The 13,323-nt window shown below is 43.5% G+C and overlaps 2 protein-coding genes across 2 annotated transcripts in view; one reads left to right on the top strand and one right to left on the bottom strand. All coding sequences in view use genetic code 11, as the record gives it.

Moving 5' to 3' along the window:
• Positions 1–440: 440 nt before the first annotated feature.
• Positions 441–6,856, top strand: EGR_03384 (AP-3 complex subunit mu-1; the record flags this gene model as incomplete). Its single annotated transcript, XM_024492633.1, has 8 exons — positions 441–521; positions 4,104–4,212; positions 4,250–4,362; positions 4,433–4,720; positions 4,857–5,044; positions 5,496–5,598; positions 6,495–6,653; positions 6,728–6,856. 8 exons carry the CDS (start codon positions 441–443, stop codon positions 6,854–6,856), a joined length of 1,170 nt encoding a protein of 389 aa, XP_024353034.1.
• Positions 6,857–7,506: 650 nt separating this feature from the next.
• Positions 7,507–13,323, bottom strand: part of EGR_03383 (Elongator complex protein 4) — a gene marked incomplete at both ends in the record, with an annotated part of 7,072 nt that continues 1,255 nt past the window's right edge. Inside the window, 14 exons of the mRNA XM_024492632.1 lie at positions 7,507–7,702; positions 7,879–8,209; positions 8,535–8,743; positions 8,835–9,055; positions 9,250–9,414; positions 9,886–10,135; positions 10,398–10,612; positions 10,694–10,863; positions 11,481–11,574; positions 11,867–12,103; positions 12,324–12,469; positions 12,791–12,879; positions 12,919–13,049; positions 13,088–13,180. Of these exons, the coding sequence (XP_024353033.1) occupies positions 7,507–7,702; positions 7,879–8,209; positions 8,535–8,743; positions 8,835–9,055; positions 9,250–9,414; positions 9,886–10,135; positions 10,398–10,612; positions 10,694–10,863; positions 11,481–11,574; positions 11,867–12,103; positions 12,324–12,469; positions 12,791–12,879; positions 12,919–13,049; positions 13,088–13,180 (2,547 nt within the window). The remainder of the gene's footprint in view (positions 7,703–7,878; positions 8,210–8,534; positions 8,744–8,834; positions 9,056–9,249; positions 9,415–9,885; positions 10,136–10,397; positions 10,613–10,693; positions 10,864–11,480; positions 11,575–11,866; positions 12,104–12,323; positions 12,470–12,790; positions 12,880–12,918; positions 13,050–13,087; positions 13,181–13,323) is intronic.

Genomic DNA, 13,323 nt, shown 5'->3' with positions numbered 1-13,323 from the left:
TGTAATACGTTGATTACATTTTATGCTAATTACTCCGGTTGCGCAGGCACTTAGGGCTCCACTTCTGTACTTCGTCTGGGCGGCATGGCCTGGAGGCCATACCGGTAACCCCAAGCCTTATTGTACGTCCGCAATACATATTTCGCCCAAAGATTATGTCTTCTTTCGTCTTAAGGGAAGTCTCGGGGTAATACATTGATTGAAGCGGAAAGCGGAAACAACCCCACAGGAAAACCTCTGTGAGTTATTTTTTCTGACTGGTAAAACTTAACGTGACGATACGGTTGAAAATGATGTCCACCTTCGGCAACTGTCCCCTTCCGTAGCCTGCAGGAATGCTATTAACAACTAAAACGACACTAGGTGTGAACCAACTGGAAAAGCTCGTTACAGAGCTGTCTTTGGCACCTGTGTGAAGATGTTAGGTAAGTGAACACGCAATGTCTCTTTCTCCACCTCTCTACTCGCTGGATGGAACCCAGATAGACATGGCGGGGCAGCGCCGAAGTGAAAACAACATTGTAAGAAGGAATAGGAGAGAATTCATACCCTCATGAAACCATGCTAAAACACGCCTTTTGTCAGGTGATTCGGCTATTGAGTCAGCGTCCCAACGACTAGTTATGGTCGTGCCCGATGACCAGCACATTCCTCCCACATCCGACACAGTTTCCAAACAGGACAAATCTTCAGATCTAGTAGAATTGCTCAGACAGATCAGTAACATTTCGGCCAGATAAATTTCCAGTTGCAAGCAAATTCAATGACTGGTGCGGCCGGCTTGTGGGTGTTTTTCTTACGGCATCAGTGACGTTAGGTTGGCCAAGGGAAGAGTCAGGGACGACGCTCAAAAGGAGAGAGACGCTGCATAATACGTTGATTATTTGTTTAGTGCTTTATTTTGATCTCGATGACACTTAAGGCTGGCTGGCATGGCATGCGACCAATACCAGTAGTCCCTCAGCCTTTCTGTACGCCCTTTATCCGTATACTGTCTGAGTCTTACGTCTTCTTTCGGCTTCAAAGAAGTCTCGGGCAGCTGCAGTAGAAATTAAATAAATATTTTCATACCTAAACACAATTATGGCGTTGGATGGACTTAAGTGAGTAGAAATATGGCGAATCATTTACGAATATTTAATTAGTGCCCTTATGAAGAGGTGGGATATGCCGAGAAATTAAAGCTATGGATAAACCTTGTGAAAAATGTGTTTACCTTTGCCTGCATGCAGTCATCTACTGGTTCACCCAGAGTCACACGAGTTTGAATAAATTCGTTATTTTCGCGCCTTTTACTCACTTTATTAAGACCCTGGTACCTCGCTTTCTAATGAGTCCAGGCCCAAAATAAGCGATATCAAAATGCAAGGACAAGACGGGAAATTGCAACAAAGCGGTGGCGTTCATCAACCTTGTAAATGTAGATGAAGTGCCCTACAATAGTTTACATCAGCTACCGGAATGCGCATTTCTAAAAATTTGCATGCCAGATGCCTATGCCAAGACGTGCTCTTCACTTGTGAGGCACTGGCATACCTGGGTTTGCACCGACACTCTTGTTGCTAATTGCCTCAATTTCTGCATTTGTGTAACGAGTGTGTACTGAGGATTAAAATAAGAGGTGAAAATGCAGCTGGCACAATTCAGTGTTTGATATTCACTACTAACGTCCCAAAACCTTAAATACAAAAAGCCTAGGCATTGTTGAAATACACGTTTATTTCAATGTACCTTTTGGCGGGGGTGGTCAATGAAGTTTTTCTCGTGGCAGATCAAACATCTCGGCCCCCGAGGAGGAAATGCACTGTGAATACGCAAAAAAGGGTAATACTTGTGTACCCCTTTACCTGCCACCACCTAATAAATCATGTCCTCGTCCAATTCGTCTGCTCGTTCCAAGGGCATGAAGCCTTGGGTGGAAGAGAGAAACACCGAGCCTATCGCAGTTGCGATAGATATAGGAGTTTAGACAAGCTTTTAGTACATAATCGCATTCCTTTAACGGTGTGTCGTTAAAAACCCAAAATTAACTCATATTTACGTTGATAGTGAAATACGATAATCATATTTTGGCAGGATTAAATGCGAGCCTTTCCAGCCTCTGCCCCAGTTACCAAAGTGGCAAGTTCCCCAATCATTCTGTGAAGTAATAACAGAGGATTGCCAGAGGTATCACATTCACTAGAGCATATTTCAGCCCCACCTAGTCTATCTGTTATAAATGACCAAGTTTGTTTTGAAATCACTGATTTGGCAACCAGAGACGAAAGCGTTCTGGCTGTTTTGTAATACGATGGTGGTTTACCCATCGCTATTGGTGAGGCGCCACTTTTGGACTTCTGAATTAGCCTTCTTGTACTACGCTGGGTGGGCTGGCCTTCGGATCAAGCTAGTAGCCCAAACACCTTCTCTGTGCTGAATAAATACATTCTGTCCGAGTATTGTGTCTTCTTTCGTCTTCAGGGAGGTTCCCTTTATTACTAGTAGGAGGATCTTTCCAGTAACTAGCTCTTCAGCCTCTACTTAAATAGCATTATGTTACCACCGCAAGAATCCCAACTATGCTATGAGGAAGCATATGCAATATATCAATTTTCTGCTTAAATTTTGTTTTTACTAAAGAGGAAACTTAGGTGCTATGCTATAATAACTTCGTCGAATAAGCTGGCCTCCGGGCTACACCAATACCCCATCCCTTCTGCATGTCGACAATTCATGTTCTGCCTAAGTATTCTTCCCTCTTTTGGCTTCAGAGAAGTCTTGAGGCACTGCACGTAAACCTTGTATGCCGTTTTGTGGCATCAACTGGAAATACGCGCTGTAATTTATGTTCGGAAATTGCTGAACAAATGGTCGACTTAACTTACTTCAAGTTCTACTGGCAAATATAAACCACTTTTTCCTGGGAATTGTTTAGGGGTAAATAAGGGGAGAATTATCCTTAAGGCCAGGAAAAGTTGGCCGTGAATGACTAGAGGTACGAGCGTCCAATGGTTAAGGCTTCAATCTTAAGTTATTGCAAGGAGGAAACATGTCAACCCTTAATTTTTATTGAACGAGCAATATTGTGAAAGCATAGGCAATGAGGAAGGAGAACATAACTTAACACGTCCGTTGCATGCTTAACAATTGGTTTTGGTAAAGGGGCCAGTCAGGTGTACTGCCATTGTAACTTCATCAAGCGGCTGACCGCCGGGTCGTGCCAGTAGCTCCCAGCCCTACTGCATGTCAGATGTAAGCCTTCGCTCCGAGAATGGTGTCTTCATTTGGCTTCAAGGGAGTCTCGAGTCACTACATTAACTCGAATTAGGGAGTGTTCAAAACACTCAAGTTAAATTAGTTAATAATCACTCAAATATTCGACGAACATACGTCTATATACTAACGTATTTAAGGCTGCTCTCCTGCAATGCTATTCGTCAAATTGTTTGCTACTCTTAAAGAAGTACATCATATGAAATTATCAGGTTTCCAAACTAAATTTAACCAAAATTGATTAATGTCTAGGAGTTATGAGCATCCAATAAAGCACCAACTGTATTTTAGCTCTGTGACACCAATAAGCAATTGAATGTAAGGCGATTTCAAGTTGTTCTATAAGATTGGTTTGTCTATTCAAAATACAAGTGAAATTTAGTATAGCGCATTACTTACATGATAGAAAAGTCTTAGCTGCCTAATGCCTGACCACATGTACCAGTATTATTATTCTAGGCTGTTACTTTCAAGGGTGAACATAATACTTTTGCCTTAAATGAAAAAGAAATACCAAAACTTCACTTATCTCCTGAAGCTGATAGGATTTCAAAAAGCGGGGACTTCAGAACTGTGTGTGTTTGAGGGTACACCTGAAATGATTAGGAGTGTTTTTATCATAAATAGGACAGACAAGTTCTTCTTGAAAAGCACTGGAAAACCATAACTCCACGATCGGTCCTAGATTCGATTTGCGAAGGTCAATCCCAAGTACGCCACCGATTCAGGAAGAAAGATAGTCCCGACCTGTTATGGCAACCACATACCATATTTTAATGTTCTTCCGTGTTTTTCATTTTTGAATACAAGAATACTGACACATTTTCTGAAATTCGTCTAAATTTCAGCTTTTGGACCCCTTGAAGGTTCCAACTGCAGTAGAAGCTCCAAACAATGTAATCCTAATTATTGTTGAAAAAAATGGTATCTTTCTCATTGCTACATGCAACGAAGAAGGTATCGTGGGAATTGGCTTATTCCTAACTATTCACAGCTCCTCCTCTTTTGATCGTGGAGTTCCTTAACCAGGTTGTCCTGGTTTTCGAGGATTACTTCGGGAATATCGGAGAGTCAGTTATTGTTGATAACATTGTTTGCGCGTCTGAGGTGAGGCTCTCGATTGGGTTAAAGTTTTTTCATGAGGAAGTATCTTCGTAATTATATATTACTTTTTCAGCTTTTGGATGAGATGCTTGACAACGGATTCCCCCTGACGACTGAGCCAAATATCCTCAGAGAGCTTATTAAGCCACCTAAACTTTTGCGATCGATTGCGGAGGTAGTGATAGGCCGGCCTGTCGGTGGGGTTACGTCGACTTTGCCCGCCAATCAGTTGACCAAATTACGGTGGCGTCGCGCTGGTGTCAAGTACACCACTAACGAGGCCTTCTTCGACGTTACCGAGTGTGTCAACGCTATCATTGATCGGTCGGGGAATATTCTTCTCGCTGAAGTTGAGGGAGCAGTAGGTTTGACTACTGCAATTAGTTTCCATTGTTTCCCTTACATGGCAGGGGCACCCATCGGTTTTGTTGAATGCAGTTATTGTTGCACAAACAAATAAATGTGGTGAGCTTATTTCCCCCCTCTTTTCTATGCAGATTGACTGCACCATTCATCTCTCGGGGACGCCGGATCTGACGCTTAGTTTTAACAATCCTCGATTGCTAGATGATGTCGGTCTTCACCCCTGCGTTCGTTATTTCCGGTGGGAGAAGCAGAGGATACTTTCCTTCATTCCACCAGATGGAAAATTCCGGTTGTTCACTTATTTTATTCCAAACCTCAGGTAAGTTAAGACTTGGTTGGGTTTGAGATATTGCCATACAATAACTTACTGATAGATTTATTTCACTTAGCTTTAAAATGGGTACCTTTGTGAGTACATAGTTAAGTGCATGGGCTCCTCGGGACGCAGCCTACTCGATTGCTTAAGATAATTTTGTAGTGATTTTTGAGCAGCTTAAAATTTTGCTTCCTGTTCATATTATTGTGCACACTTTTGTAAATGTGAGACTTACCTACTATGGTGGGGATCAATTATGCAATTTCTCCACATGAAATACCCGTTAGGTTCTATTTATGTTCAACGATCGTTCCGTGAAATTTGTTATCTAATGCGATTCCTTGATGCTAAACCGTTCGGATTCATCCTAATGTCAGTACACACTGTTGAACTCTATCAAGGCGCTTTCATTCAAGTACTGGAGTAAGTATCCTTTTCTTTGTTTTTGTTCCAGTTCAATATCCCTTCCGATTGCACTGAGGCACAATATTTCCCTCAAGGCTGTTGGCAGCCGATTCGAGCTCTCCGTATCTCCAAAGTCAACGGCCGGACGACCGGTAAGCTAATAGGCATGTAAACTGCTTTATAGCCTTATCTTTAGAGTAGTAGGATAAAAACGATTCATTTAGTTGTTAGAAGCTAGGTCAAGTACTTATCCTTGCCCTAACGTGTACGTGAACTTTTTACAGAAGTAAACGACTTCTCAGACGCATTTTTGTGGGCAAAAATTTAGATTACTTTAGTATTGTAAGTTAGGTATTATTAATCTCAACTCTGTGATCGGCGATTTCTATCTTCCGGTTAATTTGACTGTTTTAACAGTCAAACGACCTTCATTATACTTCTACATCATTCTTGTAATTTATGATTTTATGGAAAGCTCCCTTACCAAGTGGCTTTGTAACCGATCAAATTGGCTGCATTTTCGACAACCATGAGGGTATCCCCAAACTAATCTAAGGAAAATTTATTTGCCGATAGTCTCAGATTCCATAATAGTAGGAGCACTTTAGTGTAACCATTTTGAACCACTATTTACTTCAAATCGACCATAACGGGTAATCGAGTTCGGCTCCTAACCCACACACCCCACACTATGACGATAGTCAATAGCTTGTAGAAATCGGTTGTGGTATCCGAGTAGTCTCAGAGATTTCATAGCACGGTTTCTATGCCGCTTCTGAATGCTTCAATTAGCACATGAAAAGTCAGAAATCTATCTTACCTGGGTTCCGATTGTTCCCACGTTCACATGGCCACAAATACCTGTTCGCTATAAAACTTCCGCACACATCTTAGTGAGCGATCTAATCCTGTGTGATAATGGAAATTGTATTGCGCTTTCTAAGGAAAATTATTATCTAGCTGCACTAGCCCATTTTGCCCAAAAGAACTCAAACTGAGAGGGCACGTACGTTACCTTCGATTGACTTTATATATTTTTTTAATAAAGCTGGAGAAGGTGAAGGTTAGCGTGGTGATGCCGTCAGAAGTTAGCAGTGTCAACGTGACTCCCTCTCTCGGAAAGTCCAGTTTTGATACGGTAACCAAGATACTCACCTGGGACGTGGGCCATCTAGAGACTCAAACCTACCCCTCCCTTAAGGGCTCGGTGAATCTCTTACCTCTTTGTTAAAGCAACACATTACCTTAACCGTCAGATTAACGGATCCGCTCTTCTTGCAGGTAACGCTGCACAGTGGTTATACACAGGTCTCCACAGCACCCGTTGTTAATCTCCAGTTCGAGTTTCCTCAATGTCTGGTATCCGGCCTCCGTGTTACCAGATTGGAAATGCACGCTGAGGTTCGATAATTTTTCCCCACCTTTTCTCCAAGGGTGTGATTTCCATCACTCTCGAGGCACAAACCAGAGAGAGGAATAAGAAGACCACCCCACTTTTGCACTATTCTGACCGTGCAGCCTGGTTACAATGGTGTCACAATTTGCTTAGCACACATTTGCAAGAATAGTTTATGGATTCAAAGTGCTTGCGTAATCTCCTTCCATATTTTCAACTATTTTGATAAATAACAGCATTAGTTCAAACCATAAACATTTCTGCATTAGTAGACAATAAATTGTGCACGAGAAGCTCCTACTGTGCCTAGCTTTTGATCAAGTAGTTAAGGCTTTTCTTGTGTTTCAGAACTATAAACCCTACAAAGGCGTGAGATACGTTACTGTTGCAGGAAAGTTTGAAGTGAGAGTCTAGAATTTGAAGAAAAAAACCTTGTGATAACTTGTCTGTCTTCTGTGATGGTCTTTTTCTTTCTCCATTCCACATTGTCTCTTTTGAATAAAAATGTTAATATTCCTGGATATAACCTTCTTTTGTGCTAGACATATCAAGATTGTCACTAGTCACGCATAGTATAAAGTGTACATTGAAGGGAAAGCAAATAAACCTTACAAATAGAGAGGTGATGTGTGTGAAAGACAGGAAGCACAAGAGCATAGGGGGCCTAGGGACTCGCGTCTTGACACATCTTTTGTACATAACTGAGCTGCTTTTTCCGCCTCGCGCCCAACTCAAGGTCACTCGTGGGTACTGGGGTTGGGTCGTAGGGGCACCAGACCGGTCCCATGTCTGGCGGCTTCTGGACAACACCCGTGTTGTTGGCCTTCGCCAGCAACTCAGGGTCTACGGGACGCATGGGCCTACAGCAGGTGATACACGAGCATTGAGGAGTAGCATGAAAAGAGGGATCCTATTAAACTGGCACAAAAGCGACTGCAGACCCAAACTTACTGCCAAGTTATTTAAAGAGGTGGCGAGAGAAGTGGACTTAAAGAAAGGGTAAATTTGGTTAGGTTACGTAGTCGGTTTAACGTACCGATTGGGCTCACCGCAGAGGTCGGAGGGCCAGTCAGAGGTGAGGCCGTCCCTACGACTACCCGTGCCCTCGCACACCCACTCAGCGAGCTCGGCGGTATTGCACACAGGTGGGTCAAGCATGAAGGGCACCGAGGATAGGGTGAAGGCGCTAGTGTCGTCAAAGTCCATGATTGGCTGATAGGCCGTAGAGAGGGCATGATTGAAGGCGAACAGACGCTTGCGCTCCAAGTAATTACTGCTCAGGGGGGCCCGTCGCATGAAGGAGTATCCTGTTTCCTTTGCCACGGTCGCATCCACAGCCGCATTCGCGATACGTATCAATTTTTTACCTTTAGAAAAAAGGAGTAGCATGGGCAATGAAAATTTACTCCACAAGGCCAGAAAGGCTTGAACACACTCAAAAAAGTTCATAAAAACAGAGAACTCTCAATGTCCGTTGACAAACAATCATTCATGGAAGAATTCAAATAAACAATACAGCACCCACTGCCAAGCTAATTGGTGACTAAGGTGCTGATCGGATCACTTGTTATTAAAAGGATGACTTTATCCTACGAGCTAGAGAATTTGGTGGATGGTAACTGACTCGTGAATTCAACAAGTAAGCTCATTGTGCAAAAGTGAGTTAGCTCATAAACGAAAAAGGACACGCACCGGCCATCCCCGAAAGAGCATGGTGGCTGGTCACAGGGTGGTGGTAGTCCTCGGGGGAGAGGCTGTCCAAAGTGGCCGGTACGAGACCGTCAGCGTAAGGCGAAGCAAACTCCGTCTGCATGGAAGCATGATTGAAGCGGCAGGAGTCTAGCGAAGTCGAGTACAGATGTATATTTCCACCCTCTGTGCCGAATAGAAGGCATTGACCACTAAAATTAAGAGAAAGGCAGCAAAAAAGGTGGAAAAGGTACCATCTGCTTTCAACCAACCACAAAGAAGATTCACAAGTAGACGACGTACTTGGATGAGACGCAGAAGGAGACGATTCGATCGTAGCAGTCAAGCATGATGTTGCCCAAGCTCTCTGGGTCTAAATTGGGTGCCTCAAATTCAAGGGTCTGGAAGGCGCCTGACTGGGAGGCAACCATGATTCTTTGCGTGGGTCCAACCGTCGCCAAAAAACTGGGATCCACTACGGTCGATAGTGGCGCCTGATAGCGGCCAAAGCGCAAATCATACACCTTCACGAGGAGCACATAGAACAGAAAAGTTTCTGAGCTACGGAGTCAGAATACGACTGCTTTATAGGCGAGTTAATCTTTCAAAAGGGAAATCAGGAGTTAGTCGATTATTCCAGTACACATCCTACAAATCTTGTGACGAGGATAAAGAGGGGAAAAAGGTCAATTATGGTGGGGGAGTGGAAGGGGCTCACATTGACTAGTCGGTCAATACGAAGGGAGCCATTAAGCTTGCGCGACCAGCCGCAGGTAATGAGGGTGAAGCCGTCGTAGAGGATCGACATGTCGGAGATCTCGCCCGAATGTGCCTCAAAGGAGCGCACCACACCCTGCATTGCTCGCGGATCAATTATCTTCACCTGAAAAAACATCCTCCACAATATCAACTCATCTCAGCTCATCAGTGTTAGAAGAGACATGACTTTCATAGATGAACAGGAATTTTGGAATTTATTTCGCCTCCTATCTTTACACTAAGAACCATTTCTAACAAGGTTTTATACCGATTCACGAAACGAGCCTTAAAGTTACTCTCGTGAAGCGCCCAACTAATCTTCAAAACCTTTTATGCGATATTATTCGCTGAAAGTTGGGTCTGCGAAGAGTGGTTGATAATACACAGTATCACACAAAACGAAGTACCAACTTTTATAAATGCCTTGGTTCGAAAACGGAGGTATCAGCGTCATGTATCAATGGAATTCTTGCTAAATCGCAGATATGACGGTAGTGTCATAATATGGGTGTGCTACTTCGTTAAGTGACCTCCGACACATCTGATCGCACCCACAAACCAAACATGGAGCAAATTATTGATCGTGTACACACACCTGACCAGTAGTGTTGGCAGCACAGAGACCAAAAGCGAAGGGTTTCAGACTGACAGCCCCTTCATTCCCCACGTGGATGGTGCGGATGAGGGAGCCCCAGTTGGCGCCACTCACGGCGTCCAGCTCAAACACCTCCGGCTGTAGACCCCCACAGAAGAAGCGATCGAAATCAGCGGAGTCGCTGGGCGAGGTGGCGCAGGGCGTACCACGACACGCCACCATACACTCCAGTGCCTGCATCTTCTCTGTTCTGTGGGGTCACGCAACAGAAAAAAATACGACTGTACAAGCTAAAAATAAAGCGCCTTGTAGACATAAGTCTTTTGAACGATTCACTTAGGAAGCTTTGATCGGCAGAAAATAATTTGGTCAGTTATAAAACTTTCCTAAACCACATTATCATCAAATGTGGAACAAACTGAACCATTTCAAACCGTTAATAAGGTCGGCAAAAATGAGCACAAATGGAGCAAACTGTTTTAGGGGGTGAGGATTAGGTACCAAAGGCTTACGTAGAATAGCCGACAGGTCGGCAAAACTTGGAGTAGGCGAAGATGGCATTTCTCGCCAGTATGTAGACTATGCGCTCGGTGTATCGTGGTGAGGGGAGGACGGATTTGAGCTCACACTCCTGTGGGGAGCCGTCAGTCACTGTTGAGCCCACTGGGATTACTGGTACCGTGGTGTACTGCTCCAGTGTGCCACCGTAGAAACTTGTCAACTGACCCTAAGTGCACATTGAGGGATCGTTGCATGAGCAAACAATTGCTAATGGCGCTGTGGCAGTAACCACTGTGGGAGGACTTACAGTCGCGGTAACACACCACACGAGCTCCTCGTATACATCGAAGGCGATGTCGACGATGCGGTTGATGGGGAAAACGCCATTCATGGGCCGACTGGAAATCATCCAGTAGCCGCCAGTGTTATAAAACTGGCCACCATCATTTACCACGTCATCAGGTACCATTTCTTTGCCTAAAACAAGCAATTTCTTACCATTAATGTGATATGACTCCTAAAAAGGGACCAACAGAGGCAGTAGAGAGCTTTAAAACACAAATTACCCGAAATTCGGAGCCAATATAGTAATAACTGCTGCAAAACATAAGCTTTAGGAAAACAGAATTAAACACCGATTCTATTTCTTTCCACGTGCAACACCAAACCTTTGCACTTATCCCCAATCAACAAGTCTTGAACTAATCTCAAAGTTAAGCAAAAAATCTTAACCTGAAGCAATAAATGCGGATAGTTAGACCATTCTTAAAGGAGGGAGCGAGGAAAATATGCGGACGAGATTGATTGAGCTGGCTCTTGGTACAAATATGCCTGTCCTCAGTCGCAAATCAAATCTCTATGGATTGATAGAGACACATGGACAACTGGCTACTTCCAATCACTATAAATTCCTTATTTACGCAACACCTTTCGTTGAGTGATAAGCGGAAGGTGTGAAGAGTAATGTGAAAGAGGACTACAACACGTTCACGAAAGAACACAAGTACAGTAGCAAACAGCGTGCGAGCAGAAAGAGAAATAAGGTTTTTTTCAAAATTTTATTTAGAATTGTCAAAAGTCGAGTCTCGAATCACCACCACCATTAGCAGCTGAGGCGCAATGCGAGTGAGGTGCAGCCACGTTGGAGCGACTGACGGTCTCCGAAAGACAAGGCGGGAGGTCCAGGTACTGAAAACAGCAAAGGTTTCCAAGTTATTTTCAGTGGAATTATAACAGGAGACTACCACGAGGAAGTATTTCATTTTGGCATGTCATGAAACGTAAGAAATTTGGTAGTTAAGACTAATAAAGGGTCAAATCATTCGCGTTGGCAAGCGCTGCTACCACCTTGAAGCCGTGCTTGTGTGTAGAACATATCACGTTGACAAATGAGCTAGGAGTAGGTCCTGAGCTTACAGCGTGCAGTACTTACACAAATGCAACAAGCAGGCATTTATAGAAAGGGAGACAAAACACCGACCTTCAGAATAAATTGCTTTCGCCTGACTTTGAAGGCCCAATCCAATGTGAGGGGACGTGCAATCGGCTCCAAGTGCATTCCACTGACTGAGGGAAGTTTGAGCACCCTCAGGAGTCCGTTATACTCCCCGTAGAGTGGGTTGGCGGTCACGTTACCGCTAGCCTCTAGACCATCAAAGCCGGTCACCTTGAAGGCGTAATCAGAGTAGCTCAGCCATCTCGACTCCACACCTGATTCCTAGAGAAGAAAAAGGGAGGGGATGAGGTGACCATCAATAACTTTATATGAAGACTCGTATACTGCCCATTAGAAAGGGGATATTCTGATAAAAATTGACTACTCGCTGTCAGATTGCAATGTCTTGCGCTCTAGCCATCACATCATTACGAGAATTACATATTTGGTGATTCGCTGAAGGTGAATTCAGCATCAGCAAATAAAAATAAGCGAGATTTACTTGAAGTGCCAGCTTTGAGACAGTGATGTAGACAACATGGAAGGAGTGACGAAGGAGAAGACGCAGACGAACCATGAAATTGGCAAGACATGCCTGAAGGTTTCGAGGTCGTCGACCCCACAGTGGCGACGCAATCGAATCGATAACTGAAATCAACACGCTGCTTACTCGAGTCACTAACAGTGTGTTAACAAACGATTACGTTTACTGACGTATTCAATTAGTAACTCTTGGTAAACGAGACCTTTGGAAGAATGATAAGGTATTAATTTTGCTAGGCACAAACAGCAGCATAATAGGTTCAAAATAGCTAAACTATTAACAAAGAATTCCCTTGTCAATCTCAAACATAATCCGTCAGAAAAAATGAAGCAGTTTCGACAAATGATTCACATCTGACAGGTTAAACCAACCCGAATGAGTCAGACAACAGAGAAGTAAATAAATTCTAAAATAAAAATCGAGACAAAACTTGCCTATCCTATGTACAGAAGGCTTTTCACTACGAACGATTTTCTCAACGTGTTCCAAAACTTTCAAGAGATTTTCTTCCAAACTAAAAAATTATACGCATGAGAAAAACGAAATCCTTCACCTGGAAAACGAATCGACTCGAAATTCGCACGAAGTCAAGGTGGGAATAGAGGCGAACTCTGCTAGGTCTAAATTACTAGTCATATCGAAGTCATTGGAAAGCGACTTCTTATTTACGCCATGAGGGGCCATCTACAGCAATAAGCTGGATCAAAATATATGCGCCTTACGTCCGAGGCGGGAAGATTTTGATATCGCCAAGCGATGACCAACTGATCGGTTGAGGGCTTTTCAACATTAGTGTGGCAAACGTCAGGTATATCCTGTTCAATAGAGTAATCAGCAATGGAACAAAGTAGTTACCATGAGAAAAGCTTCGATTCGATCTAACGGAGATATAAAACAAATGTTGTGGCGATATATCAAACCCTGTGCCACAAAAAGTTTTAGGAAGTATCGAACGTAT

The sequence above is a fragment of the Echinococcus granulosus genome, assembly GCF_000524195.1.
Source record: "Echinococcus granulosus chromosome Unknown EG_S00017, whole genome shotgun sequence".
Taxonomy (NCBI): domain Eukaryota; kingdom Metazoa; phylum Platyhelminthes; class Cestoda; order Cyclophyllidea; family Taeniidae; genus Echinococcus; species Echinococcus granulosus.
The sequence above is the reverse complement of the archived record's forward strand: the minus strand, read 5'-3'. Positions and strand labels throughout refer to the sequence as shown.